Source organism: Stenella coeruleoalba (assembly GCF_951394435.1).
Source record: "Stenella coeruleoalba genome assembly, chromosome: 1".
Taxonomy (NCBI): domain Eukaryota; kingdom Metazoa; phylum Chordata; class Mammalia; order Artiodactyla; family Delphinidae; genus Stenella; species Stenella coeruleoalba.
Genome location: NC_137169.1, coordinates 125,304,563 through 125,317,499, shown reverse-complemented (window position 1 = coordinate 125,317,499; position 12,937 = coordinate 125,304,563). Strand labels below are relative to the sequence as shown.

General features: G+C 62.0%; 1 protein-coding gene across 1 annotated transcript in view; it reads right to left on the bottom strand.

Annotated features, from left to right (window-relative positions):
- The window catches only part of CACNA1S (calcium voltage-gated channel subunit alpha1 S), a gene marked incomplete at its 5' end in the record, with an annotated part of 60,112 nt that overhangs the window by 13,050 nt on the left and 34,125 nt on the right, over positions 1–12,937 (bottom strand). The window contains 10 exons of the mRNA XM_079934664.1: positions 4,548–4,631; positions 5,293–5,403; positions 6,689–6,847; positions 7,238–7,439; positions 7,688–7,834; positions 8,048–8,100; positions 10,183–10,290; positions 10,543–10,630; positions 11,025–11,131; positions 12,343–12,402. Of these exons, the coding sequence (XP_079790790.1) occupies positions 4,548–4,631; positions 5,293–5,403; positions 6,689–6,847; positions 7,238–7,439; positions 7,688–7,834; positions 8,048–8,100; positions 10,183–10,290; positions 10,543–10,630; positions 11,025–11,131; positions 12,343–12,402 (1,119 nt within the window). The remainder of the gene's footprint in view (positions 1–4,547; positions 4,632–5,292; positions 5,404–6,688; positions 6,848–7,237; positions 7,440–7,687; positions 7,835–8,047; positions 8,101–10,182; positions 10,291–10,542; positions 10,631–11,024; positions 11,132–12,342; positions 12,403–12,937) is intronic.

Here is a 12,937-nt window from a genome sequence, read left to right as displayed (position 1 = left end):
AACATGACTTCAAGCAAACAGTCCTGGTTAGGGGCATCTGCTGTCCCTAAAAACCAAAAGGTGAGCAGCGACGCCCTCGGCCCTCCTGCACCGAAGAAACTGCCCTGATTAACCCCAGACTCCCCGGCACAGACCTCAAAACTCCAAGAAGTAATTTGTCATTTGAGCTGAGACTGCGCTGGTGAGAAGTGCTGCTCTCAGACCCTGGGGCCTTTGGGGGGGGCTATTTCCCAGCAGGTGCCCCGGTTTGCCCAGAAGGCAGCCTGCCCCCCCCCCGGCCCCACCCCCTCCGGGCCTGCTTGGAGACGGGATGCTCCTCCCCACGCCGCTCCTCCCGGCTGCCCCTGGCAGGCACTCTGGGGGCAGCGGGGAGGGGAATGCCTTGTGACTTCAACCTCTGGCTCCGGGATCTGCCCCTCCCTGTCCCCTGCTCCCCTCCTTCAGCCGGCAGCCACCTCAGCTTCAGATCCTCAGCGAGGCCACCTGGAGGGCTCCACCTCTGGGATCCTGCCCTCTGGCAGAACCCCCCCGCCCACGCCCTGCTGCTTTTCATCCCACCCCCAGGCCTCATCCCCTCCGTCTCTCCTGGGCCAGCTCCTGAGCTCACATACTGGCTACTTGTACTGAGACCCAACGAGCCGGCCCTCAAGACCGCAACGATCCTGGTATCTGACCCCTTGTTCCAGGCCTCAGGGCTGTCAAGCATGACTCCAGGGAGAAACTGGGCACTCGCCACCACCCCCATCCCCCTGCCCAGACTACCTCCTGGCAGTGTGGCAGCCCCATCGGCTTCCTGCCGTGGGTTCATGACAGCAGCTGTCCCTCAGAGGCAAGTCACACTGTCACACCCACCGCCCTCCCTCCCCGAGGACTCTGCCCGCTCCTCAGATGCCCTCGAGGCACCCAGCATGGACGCTGCCTGCCCGCCTCCCCCACACCCTGCCCCCTTTCACACTCTGCATTCCTCACGGCTTCTGTCTTACACTCATCTTTTCCCAGGGCTCTGAATCGCATCCTTTCTACCTCCTGTGAGACCCTAACAGTTTCCTCAGCGGTCTCTTCCCTCCTCCGTGCTGGCTCCACCCACAGCCTCCGCCTCCTCAAAATGAACAGGAGAAAATATTTGCAAACGAAGCGACTGACAGAGGATTAATCTCCAAAATACACAGGCAGCTCATGCAGCTCAATAACAAAAAAACAAACAACCCAATCCAAAAATGGGCAGAAGACCTAAACAGGCATTTCTCCAAAGAAGATATACAGATGGGCAAGAAGCACATGAAAGGATGCTCAACGTCACTAATCATTAGAGAAATGCAAATCAAAACTACGAGGTATCTACCTGACACCACTCAGAATGGCCATCATCAAAAAATCTACAAACAGTAAATGCTGGAGAGGGTGTGGAGAGAAAGGAACCCTCTTGCACTGCTGGTGGGAATGTAAATTGGTACAGCCACTGTGGAGAACAGTATGGAGGTTCCTTAAAAAACTAAAAATAGAGCTACCATACGGCCCAGCAATCCCACTACTGGGCATATACCTGAGAAAACCATAATTCAAAAAGAGTCATGTACCACAATGTTCATTGCAGCTCTATTTACAATAGCCAGGACATGGAAGCAACCTAAGTGTCCATCGACAGATGGATGGATAAAGAAGATGTGGCACATATATACAATGGAATATTACTCAGCCATAAAAAGAAACAAAATTGAGTTATTTGTAGTGAGGTGGATGGACCTCGAGTCTGTCATACAGAGTGAAGTAAGTCAGAAAGAGAGAAAGAAATACCGTATGCTAACGCATATATATGGAACCTTAAAAAAAAAAAAGGTTCTGAAGAACCTAGGGGCAGGACGGGAATAAAGATGCAGACGTAGAGAATGGACTTGAGGACACGGAGAGGGGGAAGGGTAAGCTGGGACGAAGTGAGAGAGTGGCATGGACATATATACACTACCAAAGGTAAAATAGATAGCTAGTGGGAAGCAGTCACACAGCACAGGGACTTTGTGACCACCTAGAGGGGTGGGATAGGGAGGGTGGCAGGGAGACACAAGAGGGAGGAGATATGGGGATATATGTTTACATATACCTGATTCACTTTGGTATAATCACTTTGTTATATAGCAGAAACTAACACACCACTGTGAAGCAATTATACTCCAATAAAGATGTTAAAAAAGAAAACCACTGAAGGGTGTCTGCTGCCCTCTAGTAACCGCCTCCCCCCAGACTCCTGAACTGGCCGCCGTGATTTCCCGGCCCTGCAGCCCCTGCTCCATCCTTGTAACTGGCTGCAGTCCCCCAGTCTGCTGTCTGTCACCCCGCAGCTCACGGGTGGCTCTCTGGTCCCAAGCCCCGTGGCCTTGCCAGCTGGAACCCTGTGAAGCCTCAACTCCCCAGGCTTCGGCCACCCGCTCCCTTCCTCGATGGGGCGGCTGCCACGGTCTGGAGTCAGTGACCCTCGGTTTCTGGCCTGCGTTTCCAATGACGCGCGGCTCGTCCGCACGCGCACACCAGCACCCAAACTCCAGCACCAGAGCAGAATCGTGGAGGTGGCCCCCCATCCTTCTCCTCGGGATACTGAGTCTCCTCGACGCCTTCCTTCCCAGGGCCCTGGGCGGCACTCACCTCGCCCCGCTACACCTCCCAGAGCCGCGAGCTTGTCCTTACGTCCACCCCGACTCTCACGGAACCCCTCGTGCTCGGGGGGCGAACTGCCGTCCCCAGAGCCAGCCCTCCCCGGGACACAGGGTCTCCTGCCCTCTCACCCAAGGGCTTAGCTCCTGCAGTTGCCCCTGTACTGCCTGATCCTCCCATGAGCCCAGGATGTGCTCTAATTTCTCCCATTTTCAAGAAAACTCTCCTAGGCTGCACGCTCTCCTCCACCTTCTAAGCCATTTCTCTTCGTAGCAAAAAGAGAGAACTGTCCAGGCTCACAGCCTGCCCTGCCTCTCTTCAGCCCACTCCAGCCGGGCGTTCTTCCCCGAGAGTCCCGTGAGACTGTCGGGCCGGGCTCCCGGGAGGGACACCACCAGGCGCGGCCTCCGGACCTTCGCTCTCTAAATACCCTCTTCTCTCCGTGGCTGGTCTCACCCCCTCCCACGACTCTAAATGCCAGTTCCTCCAGTAGTCTCCGATTTAGATCTCCAGCCCGAGCAGCCTCTGCGCGCCAGGGTCATGTCTCCATTCGGATGCCCTGCGAGAGTCCTGAGTTGTCACGCCCCAAGCGGGACTCTTGGTTTCTGCCCCACGCCTGCTCCTCTGGGAGTTGGCACGTCACAGCAAATGGAAGCTCCGTTTCTTGGGCAAAATCCTTGTACTCACCGTGGATTCGTTTTCCTCTCACCCTGAATCAAGCTCATCAGCAAATACTATCAGCTCAGTGCTCCAAGCAGCTCCGGTACTGGCTACTTCTCCTCTCCTGACCGCCCCCCGCGTGGCCCTTAGTGTCCCCCTACAGCTTGCTGTCAGCACAGCAGCCCAAGGGATCCTCTGAGAACTGAGGGCAGACCAGGTGTACACGCCCCCGGGGCTCTCATCTCCCCGCAGCACACAACCCAGGATCAGAAGCGTGGCTCTCCAGGGCCGACGCGACCCGGCCCCCGCCCTCTCTCTGAGCTCACCTCGCGGCTCACCCCTCACCCAGCCGCCAGGCCTCCCGCTGGTCCTCAGCCGGCCCACGTGCTCCTAGCTCCCTACCCAGGCCTGCGCACTCCCCACCTCACCCCCTCCACCCCCTGCACGGCCCACCCTGTGCTCCACGCAGGGCTGTGCTCAGTACCACCGACGCCACCTCCCATTCCCTTCTGTCGAAGGCTCCACCTGCTTGATTTCTCTTCATCACACGCGCTGGCCGCACCGGCCACGCGACAGATTCACTTGCACTGTCCGTTCACCCCCCCACCCCGCCCCGGTGCTCTCTCCGTTTGCCCCCCGCCCCGGTGCTCTCGTTCTTTGCTGTCCCTCTAGCCCGTGGGAGGCGCTCAGTATTTGAGGAGCAGATGAACCACCGCCTCCCACACTGTGCCCCCTGCTTGCAGCCGCTCTCACCTCCCGCCCTTCGCCTCCAGGGTAACGCTTTAGAAGCGTAGCTTTCATCCTTCCACGGCCCTGTTCAGAGACCTCCAGCGGCGCCCACGCTGCCGGCTACACAAGGTCTGCACGCTCGTGTGCTTCTACCAAGCGGACCTCTCCGCGCGCCCCGAACCTTCCGTTCATTCGTCTCCCTCCGGCGCCCTTGCGGCAGCAGCCCTGCCTGTGCCGCGTGCTCCCACCTCCCTTTCCTTCAGGAGCCCCTTCACATGACGCCACCCCCACGGAGCCTGCCCTGACCACGCCACCCAGGGCCGACCTCTCTCTTCCACCGTGCCGCTTGCTGGGGGCCGCCTGGCACGCTCACTGTGCCTGGAATCTGAGGTGTCTGTCTGCTCTACAAGATTTGTAACCTGGGGTGACGGGCTGCACACGCAGCAGGTACCCCGCAAGGGTCTGTGGCCTCAGCCCCACCCCAGCAATGGCTGTGTCCACCCGGTACTCACGTCAATCTCACTGAGGATGACGTCGATGATGCTGCCGATGACAATCAGGAAGTCAAACACATTCCAGGGGTCCCCAAAATAGCCCTGGGGGAGGGGCCAGGGGTGAGTTGTGGAGGGGAGGGGCTGGGGTCCCCAAAATAGCCCTGGGGGAGCGGCCCGGGGTGAGCTGTGGAGGGGAGGGGCTCAGAGGCCAGCAGAGTGCAGTGGTCCCTATCGGGGGGAAGCAGAACTGCAGGGCCAGGCAGGGCTGGGCCAAGATGCCACTTCCCACGGGTGTTCCAGGGCGCCACCCACTCCCGCTCCCCTCCCCTTGCCTCCCCTCCCTCCAGAGCATAAAGTGGTCCAAGGGGAGGGCGGTGTGCCTGGGAACTCAGGATCTGGGGTCCTGGTCCGCACGGGGAAGTCCTTCGTCCCCCACTTGAAGCCCAGTCCAGTCTGGCCTCGCAGGCAGACCTGACACGGGGGTCGCGGGTGGGGAGTGGACGTGGAACCCAGGACACAGCAGGACGCTCCCTGGCCCGGGGGCTGCTCTTCAGAGACTTAAGGGAAACGGGGCCACGAGACAGGCTCAAGGAAGGGCGGGGCAGGGGCAGCCGCATCTAGTCCTGCCGGCCACTTCTGGCAGCCTGAGCCGCCTGCCGGCCCCGGGCTGAGCAGGCTGGGAGCAGAAATGCCGGAGGTAGGGCGTCCTGTAGGACGGGGTGAGAGGGCTCCATGGGAAGGCTCATCCTGCCGCGGGACTCACCCTGGCCTTGAAGGCCATGAGCTTGAGGACCATCTCCACCGTGAAGATGGTGGTGAAGGCCACGTTGAGGATGTCTGAGATGTGGTCCATCTGCTCCGACTGGTTGTAGTGCTGCGGAGGCACAGGGAGGGGCTGGGGGCCGGCTCTGCCCCTCGGGGAGACACCCCCAGAGCCCTGCTTTCTTCCTCGGGGCCCCTGCCCACCTTCCTTTAACCTCAGAAAACTAGAGCCCGCTCTGGCAACGTGCAGAACCCTACCAGGTCCGCGGCCACGCCCTCTCCCCTCGAAGGACCGTGAGGGGAGGCGGAGGGGGCCGACCCTGGTCTTGTGAGCAGGGTTATCCACACACGTCTGTTCCTGGAGGCCAGGAGGGAGGCCCCCCAGCAGGGCTCTGTGAGCGGCTCCCCTGAGCCGTTTGGGTACAGGACCAGGAGGGAAGACCCCTGGTTCGAGGCTGGGACTGCCACCACCTGCAGGTGGCACCTGAGATCACCAGGCTCCCATGCCTGCAAGCTACCCCGGGACCCCGAGGCAGCCCCGAGCAACGCCCGCAGCCGCCTTGAGCCTCCCCTGTGACCCTCCTGAAATCGATGTCCCTGTAACATTTCCCAGGAATCGCTCAGCCTTCTTAAAATAGAGTTGACACGACCCCACTTCCTCCACAAAACCTTCCCAGGTAGTAGAAGGATCTGGCGTCTCCCCTGCCCCACCCCGTCTTGGCAAGACTTCCTGACTCTGCTGCCCAGCTCAGGCCCCCACGTGAGCCACGGCTCGTGGACCCCTGTCCGCGCTGGGCCCGCTGGCCCCGTGACTCCCTCCCCAGACCCTCCCCACCGGCAACGTGGGGTCGTGTCGTTGCCAGTGGCTGGGGCTCCGGGGCCAGGGAGCCTTGCTGTGTGATCCCGTTTACGCGGGGCGTTAGGGATCAGGTGCTTGGTTAAGGCTTGAGAAGGACGCTGCGGATGTGACGCGACTGTAGTGTGTCATCTCCTCGGAGGCAACCGTTCTGTGAATACTACATCCCCTCTTCTCGGGACCGGAGCTGACGTTGCAGCCTTCTCCCCCATCAGGGCAACAGCAGAAGGAGAACAGAGGAGGCGCCCTGCGCTTCCCGCACAGCCCCACCCTCCTGCGCAGCCGCCTCCGGCCCCAGAGCAGCCACAGCCGCGTGTGCGCTTGAACCACGGCCCCGATGAACCGCTGAGGGCCTGACCCCCGGGCCGGCGTCCAGTCCACCTCCCTCCCCACGTGGCACCGCAGCACGGTGCCTGGCGCAGAGCAGGTGCCAGGAAGAGTCTACTGGGGGTAGTCAGCCTGGAGCCCCCTCCCCCTGCCCTGCCCAGGCCCTGGCCCGCTGGGCGCTGGTCTCGGGGGACCTGGTCCCCGGGGGCCTTACCTGCATGCCCAGGCAGATGGTGTTGAGCATGATGAGGGCGAACATTAGGTACTCGAAGTAGGAGGAGGTGACGATGTACCACACCTGGTACTGGCACGGGTTTTTGGGGATGTAGCACTTCAGGGGGCGGGCCTTCAGGGCGTACTGCACGCACTGGCGCTGAGACGGGACGCGATGGGTGGGTCAGTGCCCGGGGCCGCCTCCCCCCCTTCCACGTCCACGCCCACAGGCTGGAGGAGCCCTGAATTCAGCAGGCCAAGGGCCTCTGCTGGGCTGTCGAGGGGAAGAGTTCCGCTGGGCCGGGTTCCCCTGGAACCATCACAGCCCATTTCTAGCACGGCTCTCACCCAGCCCAGGGGCTCTGGGCATCACGGCGGGTCCACAGGAGACCCCACCCGACCACCGTGTGCTGCTTCAGGTGGGAGATGGGTCGGAGGTGGGGCTGGGCACCCAATGGAGGGTCTGGGATCACCCCCTGCCCAAGGGCCCCTTTCCCTGGCCTGAGCCTCGGCCCGGGGGGCGGGAGGCCTGGAGCAGGCGGCCCAGCACCTGGTTCTTGTTCAGCTCGCAGTTCTTGTACTCGGTCTCCCCCTGCTCCTGGAAGGTGACGATGACGAAGCCCACGAAGATGTTCATCATGAAGAAGGCGATGAGGATGATGTAGACGATGAAGAAGACGGCCATCTCCGGGCGCTCATTGTACACGGGGCCCTTGTCCTCCTCGTGAGAGTCAATGGCTCTGTACAGCAGCCTGGGGTGGGCAGAGGACACAGGGGTGGGTGCTGGGCGGGGCGGGATGCGCTGGCTTCCCCCAGTCACCGGGGCAGAGAGGCCCACCCCGTGCCACCCCTGGTCGGGCTGTCTCTGGAGTGAGCGGTCGGCACCCCAGCCCCGTGCGCGCCCCGCGAGAGCCAGGGTGGCTGCCGAGCCCCGCGGCGCCCGGCGTGCTGCATGTATACGTGGCCTCTGGCCGCGTGGCTGGGCCCCGCCCTCACTCACTCAGGCCACCCCTCGAAGGTGGACACCGTGAAGAGTGACATCATGGCCGAGAGCACGTTGTCGAAGTGGAAGTTGCTGTGCGTCCACTGGCGGGGGCGCAGCTCCACCTGCGTGGGGTCCCCATCCTTGTACACATAGTAGTAGCCCCTGAGGCGGGGAGAGGCGGTCACCGCACTGTGCTCGCGGGTCCCCCTCCGCGTCCTCTGGGCCCCGGGCGGTGAGTGTGAGGGAGGAGGGCAGGTCTGGACCGGGGACCCCTCCCGAGGTCACTCGAGGAAGGGGCTTCTGTGAGCCTGAGGGGCTCAGCTTCCCAGTGCCCCCTGCGGAAGGGCCACCCTGCCACCCCCCCACCCCACACACCTGCACTCCTCCTCTGTCATCTTGGACAAGTCATTGCAGCTGAAGAATTTCCCCTGCATCCAGGAGGGAGGGAGGGAGACAGGTTGTCATGGAGACAGGATGGAAAGATGGGGTGGAAGGGAGGAGGGAAGGCAGGGCCTGAGGGCAGCCTAACCGCGGGGGCAGGGCCCCACGATAGTCTGCATCAGGTCACTGTTCCCTCAGCCGCCCGCGGGCTCCCCGCCAGGCGGACAGCTGTGAGGCTGGGAGCCAGCTCCTCAGACCATGAGCTTTGCTGAGTGCCCCAGGCTGGGCCTGAAGAAGGGAAGTACGGAGCCAGCTTGGCCTCTGCTTCCCGCTCAGGAGCCCCTGCCCCTGCCCCTGCCCGCACTGCTGGGGCTGCCCCACCCACCCCTTCCTTCTCAGGCCCTGGGGCGGTGCAGGGGTGGAGCCCAGCTGGGCCCGGATGACACATCTTCTCTCAAAATTGAGTAGGGGTCCCGGCACGCCCGCTCCCCCCAGGCTGAGTAGGGGAGCTCTGGGATCCCCTCTGCTGACTGCAGCCCAAGCGGTTTCTCCTTTGATTTACGTCACATATCGAGCGCCCACGGAAGATTTTGTTTCAACAAAAGGAGTTGATTGCTAGGTCTGACTGTGGCTAAATTGTTTGAATCCACAGATGCTGGTCCGGGTCCCTCAAAGGTCGGGAGAGGGAGATGCCTTGGCCAGGGACACAGGAGCAGCTGAAGACACGGCCACCCTGTCACTGCAGGCTCTTGCTGTCCCTACCACCTCCCCCTAATGTCACGGAGCAGAGGGTGAAGGTGAGGCAGGGGACGTTGGGGCAGGAGCCGGCAGAGGACGCTGTTGCCACTGGGCAGGCTTTTGGGCACTTGAAACCAAACACCCAATCTAGTACAGAAAGCAAATAGAGTACGGATACATGTGACCGGTGCATTACAAATCTGATGTAAATGCCACCTGTACCTGGCGTTTGACTATGGTCTGGGCGGGAACTGGGGGTCTATCGATAAGAGACTCACACACACAGGGGGTGGGGGTGGGGGAGCAGCTGCTCACTCATTCTTTCGGGGAGCGCGTCTTGGGGGCCCGGATGGGTGCCAGGGTGAGGATGAGTCCTGCAGAGACTCTGCCCTGAGGGGGTCCCAGGGCCCCCAGGCTGCAGAGGCAGAGGCTGGGGATGGGGCGGGGGGCGGCCCTGGCTGGAGGGGTGGGATAGGGCCGAGTGCAGGCCACCGTAAGCACCTGGTTTGGCGGCTAAGCTGTCTCCGTCCAGACACCCCTCCCGCCCCTCCAGGACAGAGACCAACAGGACCCGGTCCCCTATAGGTCCTCTGGGAGCCCCACCCTGATGGCCCTCCCCAAAGCCTGCCCCTGCCCACGGAGAGGGCCTTGTGGGGTTCGCTCCACAGCCCCCTCAAGCCCTAGCAGAGGCCCGGGCCCAGAGGAAATGCTCCATAAATGTTTGTTGAATGAATGAGTGATTGTAAGATGATGCCATTGTATGTCTAAGAATGACTGAGGTTACATGATCGGGATGGTGCTTTGCGGGTGGGAGCAGAGGGTCATGGAAGGAAGTGTCGTGAATGTGGGTGGCGCCCTCAGGTGTCCCTGTCTGTGTCCTGCAGGTGATCTAAGAGCCAGAGGCATCCGGAGGTTGGCCACACAGAAGATGGCCTGTCGGGCTGATTGCCATGTGGGAACGAATAGCGGAGTTCTCCCAGGAAAGTGAGCACGGAAGCGGGGTGGCTTCCACATGTGAAACGACGGATCCCCACCCGCAGAAGCTTGCGGGAGACACACCTGCTGGCTCAGGGGGTGCGGAGGCTGGGGCGGGCGTGTCCTGGAGGGGGTGGAGAGCATGACAGTGGGCTGGGTGCTGGCAGGCCCGGCGCGGGGCGGGGGGGGGGGGGAGCCAGTAAGACAGCAGGTGGCCCGCAGAGCCCCGGGGGCCAGGTGGCGCGTCACCTAGGAGCCAGACTCAGGCTCTCGACGGCTTAGCCTTACCCCTATGCGTTCAGGACATCTGCCGTCACGGTTTGGGGCTCCCCTCGTTTAGAGGGAAACAGACCGGCTCTTGCCTCGGCCCGAGAGCTGGCAGCGGAGCTGGGGGAGTGAGGGCAGGAGGAGCTCACCTTGAAGAGCTGGACGCCGATGCAGGCGAACATGAACTGCAGCAGGGTGGTGACCAGGACGATGTTCCCGATGGTGCGGATGGCCACGAACACGCACTGTACCACGTGCTGGGGAGGGAGGCCGGTTGGCACCTCTCCCCTCCCCTCGCCGGCCCGTGCCAGCCAAGGGACCCCCAGGGCGCAATCCTAGTCGCCTCCCGGCTTGCTGGGGGCAGAGAGGGGCCCATGGGGGCACGGCTTCCCAGCCACGCCACACCCCCATTGGGCAGAGGGGATGGGACGGGCCCGGCAATGGCCGGGCTGACTGAGTGAGGCCTGGCAGCCCTGTTCTCCCCCCAGGGTCCCGCCGGCCCCTCTCACCTTCAGCCCTTTGGCTCTGTTGATGGCCCGGAGCGGTCGGAGTACCCTCAGCACCCTCAGGATTTTCACCACGGAGATGGCGCTAGACCTGGGGGGCAGCCTGCTCAGCCCTCCGCCTGCCACCGGCTCTCCGCACCCACGCCTGCCTCCCCCAGCTCCCCTTAAGCTCCGCCCCGGCCCCTGGGCTGGTTTCCTCCAGGGCTGCCCACAGACCCTGTCTCTCCCATCAGACTGGAGTGCCCTGGGCACCGGGGCTGTGCTCCCCGTGGGGCTGTGGAGGGGACTCCCTGCTCCTGTCCGCATCCCCCCTGGTCTCCAGCACACGCTCTGCCCACCTAGCCTTGTCACTCAGTCCAGTTGGTGACAACCCAAGGGACCCCCCCACCCTGGCCAGTGGTCCCGAGAGACTGTCCCCTGTGGCTCAGCGCCCACCAACCAACAGCGGCTGGGCTGCCACTCTGGGCCCCGGCTGCCCCGCTCACTCGAGTCCCATGGAGATGAGGGACACGGCCACCACCACCAGGTCCAGGATGTTGAAGTAGTTGCGGCAGAAGGAGCCCTTGTGCAGGAAGGCCCCATAGGTGGTCATCTGGGGAGAGAGGTGGCATCCTGGGTGGGGAGGACCCTGGGGACACTCCTTGCTGGGTCCTTAGGGCATTGCCCTGTTCTCTGCACCCGCCTCTGGGAGCACTGACACCTCTCATGGGCAGCGAGGCCAAGGGAGCCCTGGGTCTCCTTCCTTACCCAGCCACAGGGGGATGCCCTGCCCTCTGCTCTGCAAATTGATACAATTCTTCCTCTCCCTCCTCCCTCGAAAGCATCCTAGGCATGGTTGGGGCAGGCTGAACAGCCCGTCGAGGACTGAAGACCTTGCCCAGGCACCCACCCCTGCACGCGTGCTATATCTCAGCCCAGAGGGGCCACTTTCTCCTCTCTGAGCACATCCCACACATCGCTGTACAATGCGTTTGCATTGTTTTGTCCTCCTTGACTGCCCCTGCTCTCTCTCTAATGAAGTCCTGTCCAATTTCAAGGCCCAACTCTAAAGTCACCACCTCCAGGAAGTCCTCCTGGACCTCAGGGAAGCCACCATCTCCCTCTGATCAATTTCTTTAATAATCGGGGCCCTGAAAGAAAGGACTGTCCTCACTTCATACTGCAGCCAGCTCTGGGCCTGCTCTCCCTTCACGGCTCCCCTCTCCCCTCCTGGTTAATGGAGGTGAAGGCTGGGGTTATGGGTTCTAGCCACAGATGGGAGGTCTCTGCCCCCAGACCCCATCCCCCACCAACGATGGTGTGAACCCGGTGTGTCCACCTTGAGAACGGGAGGGCAGTGGTGTGCTACGGACAAGGGGTGGGAGGGCCGTGAGAGGGCGGAGCTGCCAGAAACCCACCCAGGGCGACAGCTGCTTCTCTGGGATCCTAGGGGAGGCCTTTCAGTCGCTGGTAACAAAGGTCTGGGAACAGATCACTGCTCCCGGGTCCACACTTAGGCTAGCTGCGCCCTGACTGTGGAAGAACGTGCCCAAGGCTTCAGAGACACGCAGGCCGCGGGTTGACTGTACCCCATGCCTCCACACCCCTCCCGCTTGCCCGCTCGCACCAACTCGTGAGCTGAGACCATCCAGGCTCCTGGGTCCTGGGAATCTTTCCCTGCTGCTCTCCACCACCTTCTTGCTTTTCCCTCCTCCCTGCAACCCAGCCCCTGTACGGCCTGTGTAAGCAGGAGCCACAGCAGGTCTGGTCCCTGGCCTGGAGATGCCCTTCGCCCAGGCTGTCTGTCTCACAGTCTTCACTCACCTTGAGTACAATCTCCACAGTGAAGACAGAGGTGAACACGATGTCAAAATACCCAAGGATCTGGTGACAGGGCAGAGGTCAGTGAGAGGAGGGGCAGAGCAGTGATAGCACCATCATCTTCATCGACATCACCACCATCCCCATTGCCACCACCATTACTGTCATCACCACCAGCATCACTACGGCCAACATCACCACCATCATCACCACCACCACCATCCCCACCACCATCCCCATCCCCACCGTCACCATCACCACCACAATCCCCACCACCATCGCCACCATCACCATCACCATCACCACCACCATCACCACCACCATCCCCATCCCCACCACCCCATCACCACCACAATCTCCACCACCACCATCCCCATCCCCACCATCGTCACCACCACCACCATCACCACCACCATCCCCATCCCCACCATCGCCATCACCACCACAGTCCCCACCACCACTATCCCCACCACCATCCCCATCCCCACCACCACCATCCCCACCACCATCCCCACCACCACCATCCCCACCACCACCACAATCCCCACCACCAACACCACCATCACCACCATCCCCACCATCCCCGCCACCATCACTG